General features: G+C 41.9%; 1 protein-coding gene across 1 annotated transcript in view; it reads right to left on the reverse strand.

Moving 5' to 3' along the window:
* Window positions 1–15,534, reverse strand: part of WDFY1 (WD repeat and FYVE domain containing 1) — a 28,568-nt gene extending 13,034 nt beyond the window's left edge. Inside the window, exons 1-6 of the mRNA XM_050902305.1 lie at window positions 15,398–15,534; window positions 7,310–7,377; window positions 5,527–5,600; window positions 4,254–4,308; window positions 2,737–2,887; window positions 234–346 (exon numbers count right to left, since the gene is read on the reverse strand). Of these exons, the coding sequence (XP_050758262.1) occupies window positions 234–346; window positions 2,737–2,887; window positions 4,254–4,308; window positions 5,527–5,600; window positions 7,310–7,377; window positions 15,398–15,534 (598 nt within the window). The remainder of the gene's footprint in view (window positions 1–233; window positions 347–2,736; window positions 2,888–4,253; window positions 4,309–5,526; window positions 5,601–7,309; window positions 7,378–15,397) is intronic.
* Window positions 15,535–15,996: the final 462 nt, after the last annotated feature.

Genomic DNA, 15,996 nt, shown 5'->3' on the forward strand with positions numbered 1-15,996 from the left:
ATAAAAATACCTGTCAGAATTTATAAGGCTAAGATTTCCCCTCAGCAAGAATGTGTCTGTTCTTTAAGAGATAGTTGTATGTACAGCTTTGAACAGTTTTCGGTAACTACTACCCTGCACTAGTTGTTTATCCAATATCTATCCTTAAGAGGTAGATATCCAACTGAATGTCTCATCCCAATTTACAAAGAGGTACTATAATCTGGGTTAAGTGGAATTAAGAGTTACTTTACCTTCATGCCCTTTGAGTGTTGTGATAACAGAGCACGTATTCTGCTCAAGCTTCAGCAGAGTGATCTGTCCAGAATAATCACCAACAAATGCATGCTGAGTTTCATAATCATATCTGAACACCAATCAAGGAGAAGCCTCATTTGCTCTTAAGAGTATTTTACAGGACTGAAACAGATAGCACAGCTGTCAGCTACAGAGCCTAAACAAATTGGAAAAGAACATTTTAATATGGCAGATAAATATTTACATAACTACTTCTAAAGGGGCTGGAGACTGTAATAGTTAAACCTTTTTCATTCCTCTCTTCTCCACATCCTTCCCTACATGTGCAAGTAAGACAGTATGGAAAATAAGTGAGAAATGTTTTAGAAAGCCACTGGAAAAGCCATGAGATAATCCATCCCCTAGGTTAAGGCAAGCCAAGTAGATTTAAACCATTTCTAGCAGATATTTACAGAACACACTCATGATCTTCTACAAGAGATGCCAGAACTCCTCAGGCAACTTGTTGCAGTGCAGAGCTACCATTAGGAGCACCTCACTGGACATGGGGTGGCATTCAGTCTTACCTAGTATCTGCTCCTATAAACTCTTAGTTTTCTAGCATGTTGATGCCCCCAGGATAGGAAAACTAAGATAAAAAGATGTTGACCCTCCACAGCTAGTTTACCTTACAGTGGAAGTATACTCCCAACGTTCTAGCTACTGAGAAAGGTGAGACCATCTAATTTCTTGTTCTGTTTACTGCACTTCCAAGTTTACTGATGCAGGTCCTTGAGCACGGTATCGAAGACTGAACAGTATTTCAGAAAAAGTTCTGTCATTTAACACTGACACAAAAGTCACACCACATCCTAACATGCGATCTATTAACAAGGTGGCGTGTTTGGCAAAAGCATTACACATCATAACAATTTTCCGATATTCAGTTTTTGTCACTATGTAACTACTGTCTCCAGAAACTAAAGCATAGCAAACTGGATGGGACCAGATCATTTGCCACCTTTAGAAGGTTTTTGCTGTTCAGGATATAAGCAAGAGCTACAAAAAACCCATACAGCTCACACCACATAATCCAAGAGTTGTGTATCAACTCACCTGTCCTCCTGGAGCCACACAAAAACACAAGCAGCAGCTAGCAAAGTAGCCTATTCTACGCAACAGAAAAGACTAACTTTAAAAAGTCAGTGTACCAAAAAGCCCACCACCGTAACTGAAAAAGCAGAGGTTTTGCCATCTGATGACATTCTCAAATCTCTTAAGCCTTCAGAGTCTTGAGATAAACAATTCGCTTTCAACAAATCCACTAAGTCCCTGAACATGGGATCCTTTCTTCATCTTGGAAGTTCAGGCTAGCATTATCCCCACTAATCCAGTAAAGAATAGGCACTCTGCTGTGTTTTTCAGCTTACACATAGGATCACTACCAAATAACTCCTAGGGAACCTCCTGACAGGGAGACCAAGCACCTAGTACACACACCAGAAAGCTAGTTCTTCCAAACACAAGTCCAAAGGCAGGATCAATTACAATGCATTTTCAAATGCCATGGTCTTCAGTGGAAATTTATTTTTATCTTGATAGAAAAAGTCATATTCTTTTCTCCATTTTCATCATGAACTGTTCCATTATTTGCAATAGCGTTAGCTATAGAACCCATTGAATTCAAATAGTGAGGCTCAGAGGCACCAGACTGTTCTGTGAGCTAGTCTCCTAACACCCACCCACCCACCAGTATTAACCCAGTTCTGTGCTGCATTTAGTTGAGGTGAGCTGTACATGAAACGTTTTGTGGGATACAAAGCCCCTGAACTCTAAAACAAGGACAGCAAAAAAGAGCAACAGTACAACAATACAAACCTGTCAGCTCTTCAGTCAGTAAGGCAGGGTCTGCACAGATGGGAGACCTCAGAAGGCTAGACATGCTGCTGGCAACCAAGCAGCTAGCTTTCGTCCTAGTTTCTTAAGAACCAGAGTTCTTAAGCCACAAATGCTGCAGTTAAAAGCAATTTGCAGGAAAGCAAACTGCACATAGACAAATTACTACTAGAAATGAATAAAGTTTCAACGTACCCTGTAGCTTAAAGATAGAAAAGATTAACATGAGCAAAGACAGGAAAAATTAAAGCAGTCCAAAGGGTTTTCATGATGTTTTATTCTCTAGAAGGACTCAAATGCACACTGGCATCTGTTGAACAAAGTGACTTGCCTAGGAAGTATACAGATACAGTTACTAGTCACTTCCACAAGATGCTACAGACAAACATCTCAAAATTAGGAACTAGTACACACTGCAATTTCTGTAACTCAAGGTCACAACATCCCCTTCTACTAACAACAGCTAACAGAAACAAAGGCATTAAACATCTAATCAGAATAAGGGTTTGCAGACTTGCAAGAAATTTCACTCTAGCTTTTTACATGAAAAGGAGGGAACAAATTGAGCTAAAGGAACAAAGTACTCTTCCAGTTTTAGTGTAGCAATCATTTTTCAAAGGATACTGTAGACATGAAGCCCAAGAGGTGAAGTAATGTCTCCCCAGCATACTCCCACTCCTGGTGCACATCCAGCTGATACACTTGTCATGACCAGTGCTGATAACCCACTCTGATGTCAGGCAGAAAGTAATAGCAGACACTCGATTCTGATGAGCTGTGGGAAGAAAAAGATTCTGGCTAGTTCTTCCTAAAAATCAAAGTGATGTGTTCTTATGTTCTAATTCAGAGAGACATCGGTTGAAGATGATATCTAAGCAATGCCCCAGGGAGACATTTTTACCATCATATTATACTTGCCTCTAGGCTGAATTAAAAGGTTAGCATTGCTCTGTTTGGTATTTGCCTTCTGAATAGCTTAAGTGAACCAAACACGTCAGTCAGCTAAATTAAGCATTTCTCCCACAGAGAGAGAAGCTGAGTTCAGCCCAGATAACCAAGATACTCTGGCTAAGGAGCAGGCAAACCCTCAGCTTCCTCTAGTTAGGCCAGGACTTCTGGGGAGTAATGTAACACATATAAAAACCTTAATTGCTTTCTTTAAGTGCCTCTTTTCCTGACCCCAGGGGAGCTATGCTCAGATTCATGCTTTTAAGTACCTGAAAGTGTAGCTAGTCCACAGCATTCAAACTGCTACTTGTGACAGCAACCAAATCCCACCCAGCTTTGTTTAGAATGCTGCCACTAAGCAAGAAGTTACATGAGCATTAGAAAGAAGCCCCCCTGCCCCCCAAGATGCAAGCACTTCCCTTGACTGAGTTGTCAAGTCATCTTCTCCTTAGGATAAAGGGGGGTTTTGTTGCTTTAAGAACAAGGCCTTTTTCTCCTAACCAAGAACACTGCTTCTATCAGTGTCAGGGAGTCATGAGAAAAACTGCACTTTGTTTCGCTACATCATCTGCGGTATTTAAGAGTCTCCTTCAGGCCTTCCACATTAATATTCCAATTTTAACCAGGAATCGAGTTTTGTATTTCTTTTAAGGATGTGCAGACAAATGCTGAAATTAGCATCTCCGTAAATATTAGAACAATCCCTATTCCCCATATACTGGAAAAATAAGATCTTTTTCATCCCTATTGCTCTCCTCAGATGACAGAGGAGGCAAAGACTCTTATCTTCAGCTAGAAGTAACCACGCCCAGCGATTACAGAAAGTAAGGATGGAAATTGCAAATACCAAAACGCACCTTTAGAAAGCTCTTACCCTAACATTCATGCAGTATAACTACTCCACTCGAAGAGCAAAATCTGAACTCACTAGTTCTGGCTCATTACACTTGCAGGCTAATGATGTACTGAACTTAATGATAATGACTGCAACTCAGACTCAGCTGACTGAGGATTACTCAATAACAGAACAATTATCTTACGGCAGCTATCCCCAACTAAGTGACAACTAAAAGGTCAGTCAGATTTAAAGCATATTTGGACTTGATTAATCTGTGACGGTGTCCAGTTTCCCAAGCATTTTAGATGCCTCCCCTTCACACAAATGTTAGTGTAGACACTGGTTAACAGTTTACCTGGATAGGTCTTCACAAAGTTCATCTTATTAAAGTCCTCTGAAATATGAAACTCCTAAAAGCAAAGTGGAACCGTTAGAAAAGATACCGCAGTGACATAAGCAATATTGATACCCGAAAAAGAGCAGTAACCTCACAGGCCAAAATTTGCATAGCAGCAATATATCTCACTAAAAACTAGCAGTTTCTCAGGCTGGAGCATAGCACACTGACACATCAACTGTAAATTAAGGTTATTAGTGAACTACATTTTCAGCAGGGAACATCCTTTCAGAACCGAGTTTGCTGAAGGGAGATTATAGAGAGAGAAGATCTCATTTGTCCTCAGCAGGAACAAAAAAACCTGTATCTTGTAGTATTTAGGATTTAAGTATCTGAGACTTCATAATGGACAGATTTAAGTGAGAGTATTCTCTATTTGATCGATTAGGCTTACTGAAATTTTAAAAGTCTCAGCTTACAATTTCAAGTAGTTATCACTAGAATTACTATTCCACATAGTTCTGTGTAGGCTATTCACAGTAGTTATCAGTAGAATCACTATTTATGACACTCATGCAGTACCCTGGCTCCTTATAGGACAGTTATTATTTTGACCTTATTTTCATAGAGAAAGGAAACGATTAAAGCATCTGAGAGTCACAAGATTCCCCTCCTTTGCCAAGAAAAGAGGGGAAGAATACAGACCCACTTTGTGTTCTGCCACATGTATTTGCTCTCCAGGAGAGGGAGAACAATTACAGCAAGAGTATAGACAGACAGAAAGAAGACTTCCCAGAACGAAAAGAAACCAACCCTGCCTCTTGTAATTTTAGAGCTAGTGTTGAAATTTCCACATCATAAAAAGATCTGCAGCAAGAAAATCCAGAGACACATGCATGGCAAGATAGAGGCAGATCCATACTTCTGGCCAGATGCAAGCTAGCTGCAGTTCACAACCCCTGTTAGTGCACTGCCATGGCACTCTGCCCAGCTTAATGTACTCCTCAAAATAATTCCTTGACAAAGTGTAATTGTTTGGGTCCAGTGCTACACTAATGGCACAATGATTTCTTGAGGCTAGCTGGCTCACATCTAGCCAGAAGAACCCTTGTTTATTTGCAGTCCTCCCATGTACATCTCAGGTGAACTGCCGAGTTCAGCCATTTAGTAGTAGCTGCATTCCAAAAAGAAGGGAAAGAAAACAAATTATCAGCTGCCACCAACACCTGGTGCTCACAGACAATCTAAGCAATTCTAATCTACATTCTGAAGAAAAGTCACAGCAACTTACCATGATAGCTCCATTATCCTGGCCTACAAATATTCGTCTGCTGTCATGATGATAAGCCATGGCTGAACATGGCGCTGTCAAAAAAAGCAAGCACATTACAGTTATTGAAATAGAAGTATTAGGATACACATGACTTGTATTAAAATCAATTCTTTCACTCAGGATAAAAGGTGATCAAGATTAAGTAGCTTGATAGAAATTAGTCTACATAGATAATGTCCTTAGTAAGACAGTTGAATTCCCATATGTGAAGCTGAGGAAAGGTACACTACTACAGTAACTCAGATATACCGCTAGGAACCATATGCAAACATGATTTCCTGCCATAAGGTGCAATTCAGTAAGAGGAATTTTACACAGCCTGAAAGCCTAGCTAGCAGCAACAGCATGCGCAGCTGGTTACACTTAAGAACTTGAGCTCACTAAAGTCATCTCAAATGGAGCTGAGAGTTGTATACAAGAACAATATTCCGTTCTTTACATTTGAGGACTGTATCATTAGAGAGATTAAAGTGCTAGACAGAAATATGTAATTGCATGTCAACTTCATATGGAATCATGTCTCAACATCTGCAACTTTAAGGAGACTCATGTTTTTGAGATTACATACAATCTCTTTTAGCAGAAAATCTCTAAAGACCTACTTCCCTTTTTGAAATTAAGAGCTAAAATAGATGTGAAAAGCAATTACAACAAAATTACAATAAAGTGTCCTAATGAAAATTTTGCAAAAAGTTTCACTGAAGAATGTCCTCATTAAACTCGCACATTACAAGGATGAGAAGGATACAGTGTTCTAAACTAATACCTTCTTCTCCAAGACCCTGAGAAAATGTGGCCGTGAAGGTGGTTTTAGAAATTTAAAGCCAGTCAGGACAGTTTGGAATATTACAGTGATCATACTGCATAAGGACAAGTCCATCCCTTGGAACTACCTATAGGCACATTTTATTTTGTATAAACCTTTTTAGAGCACAATCTGAATAGTATATTTAGAAAATTCATAAATGGAGCAACTGCTGTAATTTAGACCAACTATTAGGAAAAAAAGGATTACAGTTGGCATTTCTAATCTAGATCCTAGGCTACTCAGCCTGCAGCTGAAAAGACATAGAACATCAAGGAGTCCAATTCTTTGGTCTTCATTTAACATTTGTATACAAATTACTGCAGAAATTGTCATTCCAAAGACTATCCTTTGTTTGTATGACATTTTATTTTGTCATTGTATTCCCTCTTTTTATATGTGGTATGTGTCTAGGTAGCAACTCTACATTAAAGAAGTTACAGCAAAGCATTCATGCTGAGTGATGTTTCAAAATCAAAAAAGCACACTGGCACTCAAGATCTACTCAACACTGAAGCTGCTACTCAGTATTGCTTGCTTAATAATCTAAATGCTGGAAAAAAGAAAAAAAAAAGAAAAAAACGATGCACACCTTGGAAAGCAGAGAATATTCTTATGTCTGAACTTTCAGCTAGTGGTTTGAAAAGCTCACTTATTCGGCAAACGAGTTATTTGCCAGCATTTGAGACTTCTACAGCTGCAGATCCACCTGGTGAAGGATCTGGTTCTGACAGAATGCTGCCTTAGATCTCACCCACTACACAGCTAGTTTCAAATTAAAGTCTGCACTAGAGCTGCTGCAAAGTTCCCAAATTCAAGATCATCGAGTGAATCCAGCACTTGGGGAAATGGGAAGGAGGTATGCCCACACACAGCACAGGTACAAAACCCGTGCTATGCTTGGCCATCGCTTACCATCTCCAGCATTGTACTTACATGACATGGTGTGATAGATGCTGGGCCAGTATTGTCCACTGTCTCTCTTCAGCCATACTCGTATTGTTCTGTGTGTGGGAAGAGCAGGGAGAAGACAGTTGTAAGTGCATCATCCCTTGCATCTGAACCAGTTCATTACTTATATATCAGCTCCAATCTTCTTAGCTTTTGTGCTACTCAAACATAATAGTTAGAGGAACAACATAATAGAAATAATAGTACTCCAATAGTACTCTAACATAACAAGAACAATAGTACTAAGACTAGCCACCCTTGGATTCTGAAGAGTTTTCTTCAAAACTGTTTATACACTGAGTTTCAGTAAGTACGAAATGGAAATACTATTTCAGCTCACCTCAGAAATTGCTACCTATTGCACCCCTTTAATTCCTTCTCCTTGGCTCTGGCTGATTTAAGTCAAATTCAAGTTGCAGGAACTTTCCAGCTTTGGCAGAGCAAACCACAACTTGTTTCATAGCAGATTAAGTGTTTGATATGTTTAAAAAAAAGAATTGCAAATCATTCCATTATGGAAGTCTGAACTTTTGAATTTTTACAGCTTCTCTGTGCAACTAATCCTTCAGCAAGCCAGATACTGAATATTAGTAAAAGCAGCACCTCATCCTCCATACCAGCACATTACTGACATCTCCATCCCCAAATATTGATGTATGGATCTATAGAGGACATCATATCTAGTTCAGTATTATTTCCTCTAAGCCATGCCTCTACTCCCTCATGTACGAACACAAAGGACAAGCAATGTTAGTAGCACTGTTACTTTGCAGGGCTCCTCTGGCCTAAATACAAACAGGACTGATTAGCCAGTCAAATGGGAATTGAAAGAAGTTGACAAGACTTGGACAGCATGCTAAGGCTCTTTATAAAATTGTTTTTAGTTTGTAACCTTCCAGAATCAGGCCTTGGACGGAAATGAAAAAACGGTCTTGAGAACATTTAGCATTATACAACTCTTATGACTGTCAAATCCTGGGAGGAGGGATATAAGAGAATCAGCAAGGAAGTGGAAAGTTATTGTCAATTAAAAACATTCCTACAATAGGCACATTTGAAGGGTATCTACACCAAGAAGTTAAGAGCACACATGCAGACGGTGTTAAGGTTATTTTAAGTCTACTTGAAATTTCCTCTCCAAACCATTGTTTGCCTTCTTGTTACTGTTTAAATCTAACTTCCTCATTCCTAAATGGAAACCTAAATGATCTGTAAATACATGTACCTGGAAACACTGTCAGGAGACTTCATTGAGATGAGTTGTTCTATTTACTTTTAGCTAAAAAAAGGCCTGGTATTTAGAATTTTTTAGAAAAAAACTAGGGGATATATTTGCTAAACATCATATAGGATTGCCAGTAAGAGTTCAAGAAAAAGAACACAGGAGGGGACTGATATCTTGCATCAGGACTAGAGCTTTTCAGGTTGAAGATATAAAGGTAGCATTCTAATTTTGTAATCCATTTAAGGGCTTTTCTTTAAAAGACCACTCAAAAATAAAGCAGAAAATACCCACCCTTAATGTACTATTTTCCTTTTCTAAAACTTGACATCAATACAGCTGAGTACACACTGCCTCAACCAATGATTTTCAGCTTTTGAATCAAGTCACTTTTCCACCAGTTCAGTGGCAAATGCACATTACTCCAGTCCATTAAATATTTTGCATTAAGACTGTCTCTTAAAAGCTATCACTTCCTCTTTACAATAATCGACACCCTGCCTCATGGTCAGAAAGTTAACACTTCAGAAGAGCAGTTGCTATTTCTTGGTAACATGAGAAAAATCAAAAACCCCACTGCTTCCAAGTCATTCTTATGATGCAAATGCCAGTAGTAGCATTGGTTAGCACCTATGCATTTTTAACGGCTTTTTAATCTGCTTTTTAAAGCAGCTCCATCATACTCAAACTGTTCTGAACATCTCAGATGGTAGCTTCCACCCTTACTAATTCAACTCTTTCACTTCTAGCCAAAATCATGTAATTATTTTTGATATAAAAAGACTAGGAGTTATCGTAGTGACTGAGATCATGCATTACTGATTTCCCCCAAAGCAGACTTTGTTTCCTTTCAGTATTCTGGTCGATTATACTAAACTAGGAATTAATATAAAAGAAGCAAGGATTTGCTTTTTCGAAGCCAATTATTTCCTGGAAGCATAATTTGTGCACTGATCATCAACAATACAGTCCCTCACTAAAGCTGAGAGCCTAAGCAAATAGCTGCAAGAGTTAGCAAAATTAACTTCTGAAAGCTTCTTATTTTGGTTTAAGTAAGATTTAGACTTCACTAGCCTCATGCTTGCAAAGATAAGCTGTCAGACAGCTTTATATCTAATTATACAAAGCTCTGACTGAGCAAAATTTGAGGAGATTGTTTCACAGTAGTCAGCAAATAACCTGTGCCAAAATCCCACTTCTCGATTCTCTCCTAGTGACCTGTTGTTGTGGTGCATCTCCTTTTGTTAGGACAAATTAACTTGTGAAATACTAGTTCTAGCTTAAAGGACTAGAGAAGTCCTCCAGTAATGCCGCTTCCACAGTCTCCTCCTACCACAAAACTGTTTTATTATAAGAACCACCATATCAACCCTAGTCTTTAGCACTCTTCTCAAAACTTGGTCTTTATTTAATGAAGAGGCCTGTACTCAGTACCTGAGAAGAGCTGGCTACCACTCACCTTTCCTTAAGCATTCCCTGTTAATGGCCTAGAAAGACACAGACTTGTTTGACAGCAGTCTCAGTAATGATGTAAAAATGTTGAAACTGATTAAGGAGCACTCAGAGGTAGATACATACTTTTTAAATTACAGTAGAGTCGGATATCTGAGAGTGGCAGGAGGAAGTAAAACAAGATTAAAAAAGACCTCCAAACTTCCCTAACATTGAGTATTGAACCAGAAGTTGCTTTCAGCTGGAAAGCATGCACATTTATAGAAGAGTAATTCAAAGGGTTTTTTCTGGTTGGTTTTGTTTTGTTTTTTTTTTTTTTTTACATAAACACACACAAAAGCCATCTTTAAGCAATACTGAGTGTGGCCTTACCAATTTCTAAGGATTTTCATTGTTCTCAGTTGCTGTTTCTTTTACAGAGTAAGTACCCAACAGTGCTGGAGAAAAAATTTGGGGTTTGAGAGCAGAGAAAATCCTTCAGCGTTCCAACAGTATTTGTGCTCATGCCACATAAGCTGCCCTCTAAAAGCCAAATGCACATATGTCAGGGAGAAAGAAGTGATGAAAGATTAGCAGGCAAATCCAAACTTGTTACAATACAAGCACTGCTGCAAGTACTATGCAGCTACACTAGCCCTGTTCCAAGAACTGCATCTTCCTAACACCTTCAAACCACTAACAATTGCTTTCCTATCTGAAATCAATCACTAACAATTGTTTTCCTAGTAAGAACAGAAGACTGCATTTTTCTGGTAGTCAAAATAAACCAGAAGTATTTAGACTGCTATTGACCGTGTTCCCAAAACAGCATTAGGAATCTGATTTACTCACAGTGCAACGCAAGCTCAAGGACAGAGCTCGCAGCTGATGCTTTTTATCGAATTTCTACTCACTAAAACGTTAGTTTTGACCAATATTTAGGTTCTATAACTGGAAAAAACCCTAATACCGCAACTTAAGCAGCCATTGCAATGCAATAGCAGCTGCTGATGGTCACAGAACACAAGCATTCAGACATACTAGTGACTCTAGAGACCCTCTTAGCCTGTGGTAAATACAATACCTTCATCTTGCATTTAGCTTCTTGTACACTAGCTTATCATCCCTCAGCATCCCCAACTACAGCTGGGAAACACTCATCTTGCCTTACTTAATTGTCTGCTGAGAACAAGGATAATAAGGCTAAGTCCAGAGATTTGACTGTATCACAGATCTGTGCAGCCCACGCTGGCCTATCTCAGCTCCGAGAAAACACGAGCCAGCCTCGAGCAGACGGATGTAACTCACAGCTGGTACCTGAGCTGGCTGCCCAGGCTGAGGGACACACTGCAACAATTCCAAACATTGTCTTGGAGCCATGGTCAGGCAAGATGCCCATAGGGACACAGAGTTAATCATCCTTTCTAGGTAAGTACTGAGAAAGCTTCACAGATGGCAAGTATCCTGCCAAAAAATCAGATTGGGCAAATCAACTATTTAGCTCCTGCAGGTATTCTTGCTTCCTTTTTTGGCTTCAAAACTTTATAAAGAAGAGCTAGATTTTTATTGGTGTTCACAGATCTACTATGGCATCTTTTGTACCCTCAAAAAAAAAAAAAAAAAGAACCGTTACTTCTCATTCTGGGAAATACCATTTAAAATAGAAAGAACTACAACTCCTCTAACGAGAGGATAATCTACAACATTCTTGGAGAATGTTTGTGCACCAATGTTTTCCTCACTACTTAACCTGTAAACACATTCCTCTGACTGGTTATTATGAAATACTTGACAGCCTTAGCTGTATTAAGATGTAATCAAAAATACTTTGGCCCTACTCTTTTGGTGTACACAGCAGCTCTTTTGCTTCTTGAACTCTGTACTTTGCTTGTTGCTAGTGGCATAATCAGTTATGCAGTATTAACACCCACACCTCACTTTTAGTGAACAAGCAGGAGAGCAGTAAGTTTGATAACATGTTAAACTGTAGGTGAAGGATACGTGAGTGAGTAGGCTTTGACATACTGTAGGAGGTATCCCAGATTAGAGGTAATACAGTGCAGCAGTTTCTGAAAGTTTAAAGATCTAAGTAAACTCCCATAGTAAGGCAGGCTACACGAATTTAGCCTTGAGTCCAAAGCTTCTCTTAGAAATTTACACACACCAAAGGTGGGTAACAGCCTCTGCTCTCCTTGCACAGCTCTGCATCGGACATCAAAACTTGCCCAGATAAAGATGCAGCTGCATTCTTAGCTCTTATCAACACAGTCTAAGCATGCAGACTGCTAATCTTCAGCATGAGACCTTTAAGTTTAAAGGCTAGCATTGTCTGCTACAGGCAAGCCTCTGCAAGCCTGTACCATGAAATTCTGTTCAGGTTTAACTTAGATATGAACTCTTAAAAATTGCTATTTCCTCTTCTCTCCTTCAGGAAGCGCATCAAAACAAACTGAACACAAACACGTTCATTCAGCCCACACTGGCACCCAAAAAGCCAACTTCATCCTGCACAGTACTAAGATACCAGAACAACCACACGTAAGAGCGGAATAAAAAGGAAGCTGCTTAGTCCCATCCAAAACCTGTTATCCAACATGTACTACAGAAAGTCATTTCCACAGGAAGGTAAGAGACCAACCAAGCCCATCTTTCAATCAAAGCCAGAATAACACATCCAAGCATCACTGCTTGCTGCAAGCTAGGTACAATTACTGCCATGGTTCAAGCAGTATGTACTACTGCTTCAAAGGGTCAAGATTTAAATCCTGCTGCTTTTACATAGGCATTACTACAGTGGAGGAAGCTGTTTACCTCTTTACCAGGCAGGAAATTACATTTTAAACTCTAAAAAGCCCTACTAAGCTGCAAAATCAAGCTCTGAAGAGGGAGGTGCTGTTCTGTGGAGTCACAAAACTCTGTTTCCCTCTGTTACCCACCTTTCAGTGCACACATTGCACAGTATGATGTCCTGCAGTCCAAGAGCATGAAAATATTTACTACATTGATATCTAATTGTACAGTTTGAGAAGCACATACGCCTTTTATCCTCTGATCCTGCTAACGCTGTGCTGAATGCTTCCAGCACCCAAAACTCCAGCATTCTGGAAGCTTGGGAAAGAAGACCAAGATATCTACCACTTGATAGAAGTTGAGGGTATAACCCTAACACTAATATTAATGCACTTAAGAGCACTTCTCTGACGGCCTATTACAACAGGCACCCAATCTGATGGCTGAAAAAAATATTTCTGAGGAATAGGAACCTGACAGAAAAATATTTTCAAATAGCCTTTAAACAACATAAGGAAATCTTTGTCTTCAGTTACCTCAAACTTACAGCATTTGTACTTCAGGCTTTTAGAATTCAGAGATGAGTTTTTACCCAAGTCCCAATAACTGATAGCTCATCTAAGAATTAAGTGTGCTAATCTTCAGGGAAAAAAAAGGGGGAGGTAGAATCCAATTAGCCACTTCAAAGAACTACTTATTAAGTCTTCCTCTTCCAAATTCAACTACTTCTACTACCTGTTTTCTAAAGAGTTCAGCTGGCACTTGAAAACAATTCTTAGCATGCCAATGAAAAATACATTCTTACCACCTCTCCACAGGAAGTAAAGATAGACTAGCACTTTCTGATTTCTCAGAAGTGCTGGTAATCAGCGCCAATAAGTGCGGCTATAGCTTCACATTTTTTAATATCAGGTTTATGTTACCAGGTCACTGAGAAGTATGACAAATTTGACAGTGTTTCTACCTGATCTGCGTAAGAACACCATGACATATCCTACAGAATTTTGTTGCTTTAATGCCAACTAATGAAAAACTACCAATATCTGGTAAACGTCACTTAAACCAGGACAAGTTTGCATCCTTTGCACTCCCCCAAATCCTGAATGCCTTGGCTAACAATAAGCTTATAAAGTTAGCGTGTGCTGTTGCTAGCTGGTCTGTTTGCTCTTTTTGACCTAAAAATAAATGCCAGAAAACCTAGTTTACCAGTTCAGGTAACACCATAGCTCTGTTGATTTTCAGCACTCATACCCTACTGTTTCTCCCAAAGTCAGGCTTTTCAAATGAGGATTCATGCAAAAATTAATGCAAATTCAGTTTTAAGAGTTTTGTATTTAACAGTAAAATTATCCCTCCACCAAGCTGCATCTCAAAGAATGCACTTTAACATGCTCCTTTCAAACACTGCCACAGTTTCTGGGCAGGAGCTCTTAAGCATCTCCTACCCCTCTTCACATTTAAAAGTCACTTTCCACATAGCACGGGGGAAATTCCGGCTCTCATCACTACACTGCAGACCCCTCACCTCTCTCCTAGCCAACAACCCTCTGTGCTACTTCCTTCCTCATTTTGACTTTTGTTTCATCTGAATAACTGCTTAATGACAATACCAGCTTTTGTAACAGATGTTTCATGTGCTATGTGAGCCAGTGCCGAGGATCAGGATTAGACTCTGAAGACATTTTCCCTTCCAACCAGAAACCACTGTCCTCAGCAGTTCATCACCACCTCTCCCCTCAGATCTGCCAACTCACTCCCTGAACTGTTTCAACCAGAATGAAGCAGGTTTGAGACCTTCACACTGAACCATCAGAATGGGCTTGTTTTGAGTGAAGCAGCTCGGGGAGCTCCAACTCTCCTGACAGACAAGGGAAGCAGTAACGTACCTGTAAGTGACTCAGCCAGCACAGCTGAAGGCATAGGAAAACATATTCCCACATTTTTTGGTTCTGCTCATAACCACCGCAGAACCCTTTTACACACACAAATGAGTTGTACTTTTCCATCTACTTCGCAGGGACTGGAAAGCACACACGCAGTACAACAGCTTTTTTCCTATCAATAGGGGAACGCTGTCAGCTCCGCGCTCCCAAGCCCCGCTCCCACCCGCAGCCGTGCGGGCTGAGCCGCTGCCTCCCTCCGAGAGCGGGAAGTCGGCTAATGTTATTTTCCTCCCTCCAACCGCAGCTTCGGTTATTTCCTTATGACTCCAGGCAGTCATGGCTGCGTGCCTCCTGGCAAAGTTATAGCGTAAAAACTGATTTTCCCTCCCGCACCCCGCCCCAGCGCTACGCTTCCCCGGCTCAGCCCGCTCCCCCCGGCTGCCACCTTCCGCTAGGACCGCGCCGCCGCTGCGCCCCGGTTCCGGGGGCTCCGGGATCGAGGGGCTCAGCCCCAGCCCCGCACGCAGCACAGACCGCCGAGGGAGGGGAGGGGAGCGGACCCGACCCCCCGCCGAGGGGCGGCCCGGGCCGGGCCTGCCCTGCCCTGCCCGCCCGCTCCCACCGCCGGCGCCCCGCGGCCCGGCCTAGCCCCTCGCCGAGACCCCGTCGGGGAGCGGGCCCTGAGGGGCCTCACCGCCCCGTGAGGCGCCTCGGCGGGCCGGGCCGCGGCCGGCGGCCTCCGCTTACCTGTCCTCGCTGGCCGTGATGACGCCGTCCTCCTTGGGGATGAGGAGCGCGGCGCTCACCATGTCCTGGTGCCCCTCGACCTTGCTGAGGAGGACGGGCCGGCTGCTCTGCGGCCGCGAGTGGATCTCGGCCGCCATGTTGCCGCGGGACCGGCCCGGCGCCCATCAGCTGACGGCGCGGGGAAAGCCCGGCAGCCGCCGTAACGCTGCGTGTAGCGGCGCCGCCCCGCCGGGCCGAGGTGCCCTGTGTAGCGGCGCAACCACAGCCGCGCGCTGACGTCGTCTCGGGCGTAGGGCGGGCCGGTGGCAGGCGTATTCTCTAGAATAGAAGAGCCGCGGGGCCGTATTTCGTGGAAGAGCGGAGATAGCCGATCTGGCTCGGGGCCGGGGCTGCCGGTGGGGTCTCCGGCAGCTTACCCGGTGTGGGGAGGCGTCACCTCCCGGAGGGCTGTGGCTTCCCAAGGAGGAGAATGGTGGCCTTGGGCTCAAACACGTATTTCCGTGGCTTGGGCTGTGGGGCCGGCTATGCTCTCCCGTAGGCAAACCGCAGAGCCCTGCTCAGGAAAAGCACTGCTGTTGCATGCAGTTGCTGCCATTGCC

The sequence above is a fragment of the Gymnogyps californianus genome, chromosome 10, assembly GCF_018139145.2.
Source record: "Gymnogyps californianus isolate 813 chromosome 10, ASM1813914v2, whole genome shotgun sequence".
In the NCBI taxonomy this organism is placed as follows: Eukaryota; Metazoa; Chordata; class Aves; order Accipitriformes; family Cathartidae; genus Gymnogyps; species Gymnogyps californianus.